Source organism: Bos mutus, chromosome 22, assembly GCF_027580195.1.
Source record: "Bos mutus isolate GX-2022 chromosome 22, NWIPB_WYAK_1.1, whole genome shotgun sequence".
Taxonomy (NCBI): Eukaryota; Metazoa; Chordata; class Mammalia; order Artiodactyla; family Bovidae; genus Bos; species Bos mutus.
The window spans coordinates 43,923,604-43,939,460 of NC_091638.1; the positions used below are offsets into that span (position 1 = coordinate 43,923,604).

Sequence of the window (15,857 nt, forward strand, 5' to 3'; positions counted from 1 at the left end):
CATGGAAAAAGCAAGAGAGTTCCAGAAAAACATCTATTTCTGCTTTATTGACTATGCCAAAGCCTTTGACTGTGTGGATCACAATCAACTGTGGAAAATTCTGAAAGAGATGGGAATACCAGACCACCTGACCTGCGTCTTGAGAAATTTGTATGCAGGTCAGGAAGCAACAGTTAGAACTGGACATGGAGCAACAGACTGGTTCCAAATCAGAAAAGGAGTACGTCAAGGCTGTATATTGTCACCCTGCTTATTTAACTTCTATGCAGAGTACATCATGAGAAACGCTGGCCTGGAAGAAGCACAAGCTGGAATCAGGATTGCTGGGAGAAATATCAATAACCTCAGATATGCAGATGACACCACGCTTATGGCAGAAAGTGAAGAGGAACTCAAAAGCCTCTTGATGAAAGTAAAAGAGGAGAGTGAAAAAGTTGGCTTAAAGCTCAACATTCAGAAAACGAAGATCATGGCATCTGGTCCCATCACTTCATGGGAAATAGATGGGGAAACAGTGGAAACAGTGGCTGAATTTATTTTCCTGGGCTCCAAAATCACTGCAGATGGTGACTGCAGCCATGAAATTAAAAGACGCTTACTCCTTGGAAGGAAAGTTATGACCAACCTAGATAGCATATTGAAAAGCAGAGACATTACTTTGCCAACAAAGGTCCGTCTAGTCAAGGCTATGGTTTTTCCAGTGGTCATGTATGGATGTGAGAGTTGGACTGTGAAGAGAGCTGAGCACTGAAGAATTGATGCTTTTGAACTGTGGTGTTGGAGAAGACTCTTGAGAGTCCCTTGGACTGCAAGGAGATCCAACCAGTCCATTCTGAAGGAGATCAGCCCTGGGATTTCTTTGGAAGGAATGATGCTAAAGCTGAAACTCCAGTACTTTGGCCACCTCATGCGAAGAGTTGACTCATTGGAAAAGACTCTGATGCTGGGAGGGATTGGAGGCAGGAGGAGAAGGGGATGAAAGAGGATGAGATGGTTGGATGCCATCACCGACTCGATAGACGTGAGCCCGAGTGAACTCCGGGAGATGATGATGGACAGGGAGGCCTGGCGTGCTGCGATTCATGGGGTCACAAAGAGTCGGACATGACTGAGCGACTGAACTGAACTGAATGAGGAAGGCAGAACAAGTAGATTATATATATGCCTTATACATATCTAGTATTTGTATGTTTATATATATGATTTATTACAGGAAACTAACTGGCTTATGCAACTTAGGGGGCTAGTGAATCAAGTCCAAGATCTCTAGGGATAGGCTATCAGGAAGGGGAGAGCCAGAGAGGGGAGAGTGATGGTAGACCAAGCTGCTGTTTGGAGTCTAACTCAGGGCATGTCTAAAACTTTTAAAAAGTTCTTCCACTGATTGAATGAAGCCCTCATAATCTCCGTAGTGTAACATCAGGGCCTTGAATTACATCTGGAAAATCTCTTCATCACAGCAGTAGATTAGTGTTTGAATAACTGGATGAAGGTGTGTGCAGAATATAAAAAGCTACTGTCCTCCTTTCAGTCCCTAACCAGATTGACATGTTTAAAAACCATCACAGAGGGGACTTTCTTGATGGTCCGATGGCTAAGACTCTGTGCTCCCAATGCAAGGGGAGTGGGTTTGATCCCTGGTCAGAGAACTAGATCCCGCATGCTGCAACTAAAAATCCTGCATGCCGCAACTAAGACCCTGAGCAGCCAAATTAAGAATGAATGTAAAAACAATACTGATAAAACAAAAAGTCTTTCCCAACTAGAAAACCACATGAAATTAACCAGGTTTTTGTTTAAAAAAAATACATATATCATATGATAGTGCTTGTATGTGGAATCTGAAAGATGACACAAACGAACTTAGCAAAATATAAATAGACTCACAGATACAGAAAACAAACTTATGCTTACCAAAAGGTAAAGTGGGAGGATGAATTAGGAGTTTGATTAAAATATTCACATTTACTATATATAAAATAGACAACCAACAAGGACCTACTGTATAGCACAGGAAACTGTACTCCTTATCTTTTAATAACCTATAATGGAAAAATATCTAAAAAAAGAATATATACAGATATATAACTGAATCAGTTTGCTGTACACTTGAAACTAACACAACGTTGTAAATCAACTATATTTCATTATAAAATTTTTAAAAAGACTGTGACAAAAAAACAAACAAACAAGTGTTTTGTTTTCTACAAAAAGATAGGCTGCTTTTACAAGGTCTGAGGAATTTCAGTTTGTTCATTCACTGACTCAAATGATGTTTTTTATAGGAACTATTGTGTGCCAGGATAGGCTGTACTCTCATTTAAAAAAATTCTTTACATACTCACTGGCACATAGAAGATGCTCAAATATTTATTGAATGACTATGCCATCAATGCACCACTAGATTTTATTCATCTGCTGATTTTATTTATGCACATGGTATTTGTGTAGGCCGTCATCACTTAGATGGAGTATCCATTGTGCAGTCTCAAACAGCAACGTTTCAAGTTTCTTTCTCCAAGCATATTCAAAGCATGTACACACATAACTTTTTCTGCCAAGAATTTCCTGAAGGAAATGCGCAGTCGAAACAAATAGCAAGTAGAGAAACAAGATAAATTAAATTCTTGATTGGTTATAATATTTACAGGGAAGTCGCTAGGGGACACTTGAAGACTTGATCTGCCTTGACAGTGAGTGTTTTACATGAATCTGTTTCCAGCAATTCCACCGTCCTCATTCACCCACCCTCCATTTACTAAAGTAATGAATATTATTGTTATGATAATCCTAATCTGTCGCAGCTCAGCAACTGCCTCTCCAGGCAACATTTACCGTTCTATCCAGTTGCGACCGCGACGGTTTCCATGGCGACAACTTTGTTTCTACGCGGCGACCGCCCAGCTCGGCAGGAACCTGTGGGGTTCCGGATGTTTCCCCATCGTTTTCCTTTTTCCTTTCACCACTGGAGAAGTTCTCTGAAGGTTTCCCTCTTATCCGAGCAGCCGGAAAGAAGTGAAAGCAATCAGACAGGTACTTTCTTGTCCTCAACTCTTCTCTTTACCCCTCTCCCAGGGCAGGAAATTTTGAATTGGATACCCGCCCAAATCGTCTCTTTTTCGAGGCACGATTCCCCGAGTTTTGTGGGCATCCGCGGCAAATGCAGTTGCTATTACAGTTCATTGTTCAGTACTTACATGACATTTCAGATTTCTTAGGCATTTAGTATGCCTATGTTTTGCTTGATCTTAGTGTTGCTTTCTAGGAAGCTGGAAAAGCTAAGATAAAATACTGATGTTTAAAAATATTAGCGATGTAAAGTATCAGCTTTTGGGGGAAAGGGATTATACCTCGACAGCTGGATTATGTTGTTGTGATTTGCATTTTAGGGAAAATTTGAACTCAAAATTTCAGAACTGTGAGGGTATTTAGAGAGCATCTAATCCAGTTTCATAATTTCATCCATGAAGAAGCCCTCACTCACAGGCAAGTGACAGCTTCATTTCTTTACAGCAGTGAATGGTGGGACTCCTAACAGGAATCCCTATCCATTTATCTCAACTACCATTCTTGGGAGGAAGATATAAAGAGACCTAGAACTTTTGATATTGATATGTAAGATACATTATAAATATATTGAGACTAGCTTTTACAATAATGGCTTTATGGACTTTTTCTCTTCACAGTACAGAGAATTTTAATCTTTAGGGGACCAAGATGTCAGATCCAAACAAAGCTGCCATTGCAGCAGAAAAAGAGGCCCTGAACTTGAAGTTACCTCCCATTGTTCGTCCCCCTGAAGACATAGGTGTTGATACACCAGCACAGAGTAAGTTGCTGAGTTACAGACGATCCAAGGAGCAGCAGAAGACAATTAATCAGTTAGTGTAAGTAGCATATTAGTAAATAATCCTTGTTTGGAATTTGAGTGAAATAATCAGTGTTTTCACACATAAAATGTCTTATCTATTTTGGTTGTTCATGAGCAAAATACCATCTTCAAATTCACTTAGGAAAACAATTGAAAAAGTAATAGTAATGAGAATAAATGTTGTACAGTGCTTACAGTGTTTATTCTAAGCATTGTTTTTATTGTTTTACGTATACTTCTCACAACAGCCCTATAAGATGGGTACTGTTGTTACTGCTATTTGTAGATGAGTGAACCGAGGTGCAGAGAAGTAACTTGCCTGAAGTTCTCACAACTTGGATTTGGACCCAGACAGTCTAGTCCTAGAGTTCACATACTTTGAACACCACACTGTTCCTCCTTATGATATATGATAACCATACTGGTCCCTGAAAGTAAAAGCAAGTAACTGCGCCTCTTAATTGTCCTTGAGCAAACACTTAGTAAAACATGTTGAAACTACTTGTACTTAAAATTTTTTTCTGTACAGAAGAAAATAGAGTCTAACATCCTGCCCTTTCCCTTCCAATTTAGTGGAAATTAAAACTAATTTAGGGACTTCCCTGGTCTTCCAGTGGTTGAGAATTTGCCTGCCAATGCAGGGGACATGGGTTTGATCCCTAGTCTGGGAAGATTTCACATGTTGCAGGGCAACTAGGCCTGTGCGCCACAAGTACTAAGCCCGCTCACCAAAACTACTGAAGCCAAAAAACAAATGAACAGAAAAACACAGATAATGTAGGCACCAGATACCAAAGGCTGTGATAAGGATGGTTCAGTCAATTCAGCATTTACTGGGATTTCCCTAGGTACCTGACTCTGCTGGGCTATGGGAATAAATAAGAAAAAGACATTGAGCTCACCTGTCAGCTTAAGTGTTAAGTGAACTTAACACTTAACTACAAACAGGGAATTTCTCTCTGGTGGATTTCTGCTTATCCTTCTGCATTCTCTTTCCCTTTTTGGTCTGCCTCCTTTATGTATATTTTCACAACTGACTACATTTTTCTGTCTGTTATATTGTTATGATCATTTTGTTGCTAGTTAAAATAAGTTAGGGGCTTCCCTGACGGCTCAACAGATAAAGAATCTGCCTGCAGCATAGGAGACACAGAAGACTCCAGTTTGATCCCTGGGTCTGGAAGATCCCCTGGAGGAGGGCATGGCAACTTACTCCAGTATTCTTGCCAGGAAAATCCCATGGACAGAGGAGCCTGGTGGGTTACAGTCCATGGTGCAAGAGTGGGCTACAGTCCATGGTACAAAAGTTGAACACAACTTTTAAACTAAACCATCACCGCCATTAATCACATAACTTCTTTAGAATTACATTTTTATTAGTCAATCTTCTAATCATTTAAATCCAAATGTATAAGGTATATTAATGGTAGTATAGATATTGTTAGATACCTTTACCCCTTTCATTTCTAAGACTCTGATCAATGTTTCAGTAGACTTAGACTAGAGAAAAAAGGAGTTCCTCAAATAATCTCAAGAGTGTCATATTGAACTACTTGAAGTTCCATGAATATATTATATTTTTTACATTTAGTGAAAAAGGAATTTCACAGTTGTTTCCTCACATTTTATTCACTGGAGATTATTTTTCTGCCTGAATACTTATACTGTTTATTCAAGGCTTAGGTTTTGAATCACCTTCTCTGGAAATCCTTATCCTAATCCCTTTTGTGCAGCTTTAACCCTTTCTATAATACATATTTCTCTTACATCTGTTTAACAGATATTAAGTATCTACTGTTTCACAGACACTGTGCTTGTTGCTAGAAAGACCATAGAGAACACAACATAAAGGACTGTAGTCTTTTCAGAAGCTTATATTCTGGTGGGAGGAGGCAGATAGTAAACACAATAAAAATGAAAAATAAAAAGATTATATTAATCCTTTAGATGGTGATAGATACTGTGAAGAAATAAAACAGTGGGATAGAGAAAGTGTTTCTAGGAACATTGCAGGTAAGTCTTGTGGACATTATATTTAGAGATTTAAAGAGTAAGAAGCTTGTCATTTAAATAAACACCGGAACACCACTCCAGCAAAGGGGGTAGCAAGCATGAAAGCCCTGAAATGGGAATGCTTTCAGTGTGTTTTAGGAACTGACAAATAGTCAATGCCACTAGAGTATCAGGGACCTGGGGAAGAGTAGAATCAGGTGAGGTCTGTGGATAGAGTTCTAGGAATAAAGTGGGATATAAGGAGTCCTGGGCAGAACTGGGCCCCCTGCTGGGAGCAGGTCCCGGGAACACTTGACTGAGCAAAAATAGAAAATTATTCTGTTGCTTTTCAGATTTCCAGGGATGAGCCACTTCTTCCTTGGCCACTGCCTACCTCTTGATTCAGACCAACATTTCTCTTCTTTACCACATGTAGTCTCTCACACAGTCCTTTGAAATTATCCAGTTTTATTTATCTGCTTTTGATTGTTAACACAAAGAGGAAAAACAGGGAGTGAAAAGGCTCCTTCTTATATTCTTCTCAGCTCTTTTTTTAATTGATTATTTATAGCAGAAGGAGAAAACACACTCCAGAAAATTATTGCTATATTAAAGAGTGGTATTTATATATAAAGAGCTCAAGGAAGTTAGACATATTTATGTTGGGATTGTTACAGTGCAAGGTAGCCTGTGCCAACTGGCATACCAAAGGATAAGGCAAAGTCCTTGAAAGTATTGATTACTGAGAGCAAGGCTGCTTAGGGAGATAGTGGCAGATAAAGGGAAGTCTGGCCTGGCCTGACAATTCACAAAGAAAATAGGAAGAAAGATATTCCAAGTATGTTTTCTACTCCATGTGAGAAAGCCTTTGGAATTTAATTTAGTCAGGCTTCATAAGACTCAACAGGGAAATGAAGCTACTCAAGAAATCTAATTCAGTCTTATACTGTTTTAATAAATGAAGAATGTCTAGAATGTGGAAGAGAAAATTTTTCACTCTGCACTGGTTAAGCAACATCTGGAATTCTTGGCTTATATTTTAAGAGGGACACTGATAAACCATTATAGCTACTGAGGAGAGTGAGAAGTCTTGAAACTGCTTAATTTGAAGGGAACTGACTTGTTTAATGGGGAAGAGTATAGACTCTGGCATTACAGCCCTGCATTCATATTCCATCTCTGCAGCTTATTAGCAATGTAAATTTGGCAAGTCATGTAACTTTACTTATCTTATTCTTCCTATCTGTAAGATGGGAATATAGTAGTTGTCTTGTAGGGTTTCTATGAGAGTTAAACGAGATCCACTCTTATAAAGATCTTAAGTCAGGGCCTGTTGTTGCTGTTCAGTCGCTAGGTTGTGTCCAACTTTTTGTGTCCCCATGGACTGCAGCATGCCAGGCTTCTCTGTCCTTCACTGTCTCTGAGTTTGCTCAAATTCATGAGTCGGTGATGCTATTTAACCATCTCATCCTCTGCCACCCTCTTCTCCTTTTGCCTTCAATCTTTCCCAGCATCAGAGTCTTTTCCAATGAGTCGGCTCTTCACATGAGGTGGCCAAAGTATTGGAGCTTCAGCTTCAGCATCAGCCCTTCCAATGAATAATCAGGGTTGATTGCATTTAGGATTGACTGGTTTGAACTCCTTTCTGTCCAAGGAACTCTCAGGAGTCTTCTCCAGCACCAAAATTCTAAAGCATCAATTCTTCAGCACACAGTCTTCTTTATGGTCCAACTGTCACATCTGTACATGACTACTGGAAAAACCATAGCTTTGACTATACAGACCTCTGTCGGTAAAGTGATGCCTCTGCTTTTTAATACGCTGTCTAGGTTTGTCATAGCTTTTTTTCCAAGGAGCATGTGTCTTTTAATTTCATGGCTGCAGTCACTGTCTGCAGTGATTTTGGAGCCCAAGAAAATGAAATCTGCCACTGTTTCTACTTTTTCCCCATCTATTTGCCATGAAGCGATGGGACTGGATGCCATGATATTAGTTTTCTTAATGTGTTGAATTTTAAGCCATCTTTTTCACTCACCTCTTTCACCCTCATCAAGAGGCTCTTTAGTTCCTCTTCACTTTCTGCCATGAGAGTAGTATCTAACTGTTGCTTCTTGACCTGTATACAGGTTTCTCAGGAGGCAGGTAAGGTGGTCTGGTATTCCCATCTCTTTAAGAATTTTCCACAGTTAGTTGTGATCCACACAGTTAATGGCTTTAGCATAGTCAATGAAGCCAATGCCTAGGATGTGATAGTCATCATAAATGGTAACTTATTGACAGGAATGGTCAATGGAACTGAATAGATATCACTAAGTTTTAGAGAGGGGTAATATAGAAGAGGAATGTGATTTTTTTTTTTGTATATATAGCTCCAGAGTATAGAAATTAAAAGCATACAGCTCAATATAAGAAATTTGTTTCTAAGAATATGGCAATAAGTTGGGCTACCTCAGAAAATGATGAGTATCATCTCTCCTCAGTCATCCTGGGGTACAGATTGATATTTTTGAGAGTATTCACACAGCAAATAAGGTACTGAACTAGACATGCAGAATCTTTACCAAATCCACTATTCTGATCATCCGTTCTACAGATATTTATTGACCTTGATGGACACTAAGTGGTATGGATAGAGCAGTGAGCATAACAGATATTTATCTATGGCGTTTACTAGTTTAGGCTTATGTGGTTCTGGTGGTCATCCTTTCCTTCGATTTCCAGATCTCCTTTTGCCTCTGACCATGACTGCTTTGCCTCCTTCAATTGTTCTTCATCATTCCTACCATGCTTGGCATCCTCCAGTCTTCTTTTTTGGGTCTCTTTTCTTTTCCTTGTATAATTTCTGCTTTGGCCCTCTCTTCTAGTGTATTTAGCCTTTATAAACTGGTAAATTTGTCTTCCTAAATATGTTCAGATGCTTTTAAAAAAATCTCAGTAACTCCCCATTGTCTACTAAATTAAAAAGCTTGCTATTTGATACTCTTAGCTAGATATTCCAATCCACTTCTGCAAACTCATCTCCATCTGTTCCATAACTTCTGGGCAGATTGGACAACTCCTTATTCTCAGTTTTTGCTTTTGATTGATGCCTTGTCTCCCTGTTTCTTAGGGTCTTTTTTGTTCAGATCTGTCTGCCCAAGAAAACTGCATCACCTATGACCCTCTTCTTCATTTCAAGCTTATAGCAGATGCTAACTTTTTCACATAGCCCTCATAGATGCCTTCTGGTAGAGTGAACTTGTCCCTCCTCTGAACCATCAGTGTCTCATACTTCCCCCAGCCCATACTTTTTATATGGCGTCCTGATCTTATCCTTCTACCCTTTCAGTTTATAAATTCCTTGAAATTTCTCACTGCAATATTTTAATAAAGCCTAGTAGGATATATTGCATATATAAACATTCAGTAAGTATTTATTTGATGACAGATGAATGGATTATATGATAATATAATTTCATTTAAAGAAGTTATATTTTATGGATAATAAATTGTTACATTCAAAACTATTTATTGAGAACCTATTATGTGCCAGGGATCAAGACCATCTCCAAGAAAAAGAAACGCAAAAAGGCAAAATGGTTGTCTGAGGAGGGCTTACAAATAGCTGTGAAAAGAGAAGCAAAGCACTCAAATAAATAAATAAATAAATTTAACAACAACAACAAAAAAAGGGCAAAGGAGATAAGGAAAGATATACCCATTTGAATGCAGAGTTCCAAAGAATAGCAAGGAGAGATAAGAAAGCCTTCCTCAGTGATCAGTGCAAAGAAATAGAGGAAAACAATAGAATGGGAAAGACTAGAGCTCTCTTCAAGAAAATTAGAGATACAAAGGGAACGTTCCATGCAAAGATGGGCACAATGAAGAAATGGTATGGACCTAACAGAAGCAGAAGATATTAAGAAGAGGTGGTAAGAATACACAGAAGAACTATACAAAAAAGATCTTCATGACCCAGATAATCCCGATGGTATGATCACTCACTTAGAACCAGACATCCTGGAATGCGAAGTCAAGTGGGCCTTAGAAAGCATCACTCCAAACAAAGCTAGTGGAGGTGATGGAATTCCAATTGAGCTATTTCAAATCCTAAAAGATGATGCTGTGAAAGTGTTGCACTCAATATGCCAGCAAATTTGGAAAACTCAGCAGTGGCCACCGGACTGGAAAAAGTCAGTTTTCATTCCAATCCCAAAGAAAGGCAATGCCAAAGAATGTTCAAACTACTGCACAATTGCACTTACCTCACATGCTAGCAAAATAATGCTCAAAATTCTCCAAGCGAGGCTTCAGCAATACATGAACCATGAACTTCCAGATATTCAAGCTGGATTTAGAAAAAGCAGAGGAATCAGAGATCAAATTGCCAACATCCGTTGAATCATTGAAAAAGCAAGAGAGTTCCAGAAAAGCATCTACTTCTGTTTTATTGACTCTACCAAAGCCTTTGACTTTGTGGATCACAACAAACTGGAAAATTCTTCAAGAGATGGGAATACCAGACCTGCGTCCTGAGGAATCTGTATGGAGGTCAGGAAGCAACAGTTAGAACTGGACATGAAACAACAGACTGATTCCGAATAGGGAAATGCGTACGTCAAGGCTGTATATTGTTACCCTGCTTATTTAATGTATGCAGAGTACATCATGAGAAACAGTGGGCTGGATGAAGCACAAGCTGGAATCAAGATTGCCAGGAGAAATATCAATAACTTCAGATATGCAAATGACACCACCCTTATGGCAGAAAGCAAAGAAAAACTAAAGAGACTCTTGATGAAAGTAAAAGAGGAGAGTGAAAAAGTTGGCTTAAAGCTCAACATTCAGAAAACTGGCATCTGGTCCCATCACTTCATGACAAATAGATGGGAAAATAGTGACAGACTATTTTTTAGGCTCCAAAATCACTGCAGATGGTGACTGCAGCCATGAAATTAAAAGACGCTTGCTCCTTGGAAGAAAAGTTATGACTAACCTAGACAGCATATTAAAAAGCAGAAACATTATTTTGCCAACAAAGGTCTGTCTAGTCAAAGCTATGGTTTTTCCAGTAGTCATGTATGGATGTGAGAGTTGGACTGTGAAGAAAGCTGAGCACTGAAGAATTGATACTTTTGAACTGTGGTGTTAGAGAAGACTCTTGAGAGTCCCTTGGACTGCAAGGAGATCCAACCAGTCAAATATAAAGGGAATCAGTCCTTAATATTCATTGAAAGGACTGATGCTGAAGCTGAAACTCCAATACTTTGACCACCTGATGCGAAGAACTGACTCATTTGAAAAGACCCTGATGCTGGGAAAGATTGAAGGTGGGAGGAGAAGGGGATGACAGAGGATGAGATGGTTGGATGGCATCACCGACTCAATGGACATGAGTTTGAGTAAACTCCGGGAGTTGGTGATGGGACAGGGAGGCCTAGCGTATTGCAGTCCATGGGATCGCAAAGAGTTGGATATGACTGAGTGGCTGAACTGACTGATAATGTGCCAGATACTATTCTGGGTATCGAGGATAAGGCAATGAATAAAATGGTTTACAACACCTAATATGTCAAATGGTGCTAAGTAGTACGAAGCAAGGAAAGTGAGGATAAAATGGATGGATAGTGAAGGACGTGCTACTTAGTATAAAGGGTAAGGGAAATCTCTGACAGGGTGACGTTTGAATAGAGATAATACATATAAGGGCCCATATCAGATTAACTTAAAAATTGTGATGTTGTTGAAGTCGCTCAGTCGTGTCTGACTCTTAGCGACCCAATGGACTGCAGCCTACCAGGCTCCTCGGTCCATGGGATTTGCCAGGCAAGAGTACTGGAGTGGGCTGCCATTGCCTTCTCCTAATTGAAAATTATGGGCTATTATTTATAGTCTCCTTTTATATTACACATGAATAATATGAAAATTAAGGACTCATTGATAATGGTAATTGAGATTTATTTTTTATAGAAAATTAAGTAAGATAAAGAACCCTTGAATATCTCAAGTATAATTGAAAAAATATTCAAATAATAATGTTTTAATATATCTTAATGTTATATTCAAGAGAGTCATACATTTTTCTAACTGTAAATTTCAGAATTGAAGGAGCCAAAAGGAATTTAGACAGAACACTGGGTAAAAGAACACCTTCATCACCAGAGCCAGATTATCCTCCAACTGTAGGTTTATATTTTCTCTTTAAAAACTGTAATGATATACTATTTTAACTATTGTTTTAAGTCAATCTCAATATAAGTAGTATTTTTAAAGAATAATGCATATATTTAAAACTATTTATGCTTTTATTAAAAATGGTAAAATTACTTTAAAACTTTCTTGATTTAATTATATCTTATTTGTTTGCTTTTGACAGATGACCAGTGAAATTAAAAAGAAAGCAGTGAGTTGAATTTTTATATTTCTTGTTTTGAAAATGTTCAAACTGTTGCAAAGTAGTTCCTTCTAAGACCACCTGCTATATTCCATCCTAGAGAAGAAATTTAGAAGCAGATTATTTCCTCTGCCTAAGGGAACAAGCATGTCATGATGACAATGCAGGTTTTACAAGTTACATTCTTGTTGCCATTCATTATTTGAGGATTAATTGTAAATATTTTCTGTTCTTATCCCAAAGAAAAAAATATTCAAAGTGGTAGTTATAAAGGAAATGCATTTCCGTTTTTATTGTGCTGATATTGATGTAATGATGACTGCTTATTTAGAATCTGTTGTGTGCTACTCACATGCTAGATGATAGAAATTAAAAAAAAAAAGACACTGAGTGCATGGGTGACAAAGTGGAACCGTGACGTGCTTGTTGCAAAGATGATAACATGTAAAATTTATTTAGCAGTAAAGGATATGGAAAGTTATGGAGCTGGTAACACAAAAGAGAAATATATGAAGCATATTCCCAAATGGGGCTACAGGCTTCCTAAATCCCTTAAATATCCCTCTCAGGATAGAGGACTAAGGGTACCTTCCTACCGACTGCATATCTTTGGAAGAACCTCATTTTAGCTATTTCAAGTTTTTCTGTCTTTTAAAGTTTTCTTCTCCTCCCTCTGCCTCCCAACTTTTCTAGAGACTTTGGTTGTGGATTTGTCCCTTTACTAGGTGTAAGAACCCTAGTAAAAACAACTCCAAAACATTTATAAATATTTAATGTGGGGCTGGGTGAATGGCAAGTTATTTTGGGGTGTATGTGTTTAACATCCTCATTTTTTCATCTACAGTTTTTGCCTTTAGTGTCTTACAATCCAAAGTAGGTAGCTGGGTATAAAATAATCATTCACGCTTAAAGCCACTGCTCTTGGCAATCTGGCTTCTAGGAACTTCACCACTTCATCACTAATTTCACTAATGACCACTAGTTGCCAAACTGAAAGGATGTTTTCCAATATTTCTCTCCCTAGACCTCCAGGTAACTTTTAAAAACCTTTTATTTTTACATAATTGAATACTTGTTATCAATGTAACAGAATAGATGACTCAGAAATAGACCCACACAGCTATAAACAGTTGTTTCTGACAGAAGTGCAAAAAATCAGTTCAATGGAAAAAGGATAATCTTTTCAACAAATGGAGTGGAGCAATTGGACACTCATTAAAAAAGAAAACAAGGAAAGAAATAAACAACAAAAACCTTCAAACCTCAGCCTAAACTTTGCACCTTGAACAAAAGTTAACTAAAAATTGATCATAGATTTAAATGTAAAACAAAACTATTAAAAAAACTTTTAGAAGAATATCTAGGAATAGGCAAAGAATTCTTAGACATGACATCAAAAGCACAATTCATATTAAGGCCCTAAATGTAAGACTGGAAACCATAAAACTCCTAGAAGATAATATAGGCAGAACACTCATTCATATAAATAACAGCAATATTTTTTAGGATCTGTCTCTTAAGGCAAAGAAAGCAAAAGCAAAAATAAATAGGTCCTAGTTAAACTTAAAAACTTTTGCACGGCAAAACCATCAACAAAATGAAAATATTCCTACTGAATGGGAGAAAATATTTGCAAATTATGTGACTGATAATGCATATAAATAGCTCATACAACTCGATATCAAAAAAATAAACAGCCTGGCACTTCCCTGCTGGTCCAGTGGTTAAGAATCTGCTTTCCAATGCAGGGAACACGAGTTCAGTCCCTGGGCTGAGAACTAAGAGCCCGCATGCAGTGGGGCAACTAAGCCCGCATGCCACAACTAAGACCTGATGCCACCAAATAAATAACTATTTTTAAAGACCTGATTAAAAAATGGGCAGAAGACCTGAATAGACGTTTTTCCAAAGAAGACATACAGATGGCCAATAGGCACATGAAAACATGCTCAATATTTGTTCACTCATCAGAGAAATATAAATGAAAACCACAATGAGATAGCACATCATACCTGTCAGAATGGCTGTCATTAAAAAGACCACAAACAACCAGTGTTGGTGAGGATGTAGAGAAAGGGAACATTTGTACACTGCTGGTGGGAACATAAATTTGCGTGGCCACTATGGGAAGCTGTGGCGGTTCTCCAAAAAACTAAAAATAGAACTACCATGTGACCCAGCAATTCCATTTCTGGGTATATGTCCTAAGGAAACAAAAACACTAAGTCAAAAAGATAAATGCACTCTAATGTTCATAGTAGTATTATTTACGATAGCCATGTAAAAGAATGAAAAATTTCCATTTACAACACCAAGTGAAATGAGTCAAGCAGAGAAAGATAAATATTGTATGTTTTCACTTATATGTGGAATCTAAAAAAATAAACGAAGGAACATAACAAAACAGAAACAGAGTCACAGATACAGAGAACGAACTAGTGGTTGCCAGTGGGGAGAGGAAAGGGAGGAGGAGCAAGACAGGGGTAGAGGATTAAGAGGTACAAGCTACTGTATATAAAAAAGCTATAAGGATACATTGTACAGCACAGGGAATATTGCTAATATTTTATAAAAACTTTATATGGAGTGTAGTCTATAAACATTTTTAATCATTATGTTGTACATCTGAAATTAATATATATTGTAAATCAACTATATCTCAATTTTAAATAGCACAATCCATGGAAAAAGCACTAAATTATATGTCATCATGGAGAAGAAAATGGCAACCCACTCCAGTATTCTTGCCTGGAGAATTCCATGGACAGAGGAACCTGGCAGGCTACAATCCATGGGGTTGCAAAGTAGAACGTGACTTAGTGACTAAAACAACAACAATATGTGTCATCAAAATTAAAAACTATTCTTTGTGAAAGACTCTGTTAAGAAGATGAAAAAACATGCTACATATTGTGGTAACTTTTTGACAAATCACATATCCAACAAACGATTTGAATTTAAAATATTTAAGAACTCTCAAAACAGTATAAAAGTAATCCAATTAGAAAATGAGTAAAAGACATGGAGAGACATTCTACCAAAGACGATATATGGATGGCAAATAAGCACACCAAGTGCTCAATGTCATTAACTATTGGGGAAATGTAAATTAAAGTTATGACAAGTTAATCACTACATACCGGTTAGAATGGCTAAAAAAGAAATAGTGACAATTCTAGCTGACTTTTTGACACTGCTGAATATTCATTTCTTTTAAATGCCCTTATACTTATTTTTCTGGTTCTCTAAATATTGTTTCCCTGTCGTCTTCATGGATTTCTCTTCCTTGTCTCTCTGTGGCTTGCTATTCTTTCCTTGAATCTTCCTGGATGATTCTCTTCTTATTTCAAGTACCTTTCATATTTTGATGACTCCCATAGATTTTGATGCACAAATACCTCAAATTCAACATGTCAGAAAAAATGAACTTATCAGTTTCTTCCATAAGACTTCTATTCCCCTTTATTCTTTATTCTAATTATCACTATTTATCCATTCACTCATGACTGAAGCACCAGTGTCTTAACTTCTTTTTCCCCCTTTCCCACTGCTCACCTGCCATATAGTTAGTCCCTGAATGCTATGAATATTTTTCCAATTAGTCCTCTTCTTGCCCTAGCC

The 15,857-nt window shown here is 37.8% G+C and overlaps 1 protein-coding gene across 1 annotated transcript in view; it reads left to right on the top strand.

The window, feature by feature from the left end:
* DNAH12 (dynein axonemal heavy chain 12) overlaps positions 1 to 15,857 on the top strand; it is a 189,930-nt gene that overhangs the window by 10,160 nt on the left and 163,913 nt on the right. The window contains exons 2-5 of the mRNA XM_070359341.1: positions 2,805 to 3,033; positions 3,687 to 3,887; positions 11,943 to 12,024; positions 12,219 to 12,245. Of these exons, the coding sequence (XP_070215442.1) occupies positions 3,718 to 3,887; positions 11,943 to 12,024; positions 12,219 to 12,245 (279 nt within the window). The 5' untranslated portion in view covers positions 2,805 to 3,033; positions 3,687 to 3,717. The remainder of the gene's footprint in view (positions 1 to 2,804; positions 3,034 to 3,686; positions 3,888 to 11,942; positions 12,025 to 12,218; positions 12,246 to 15,857) is intronic.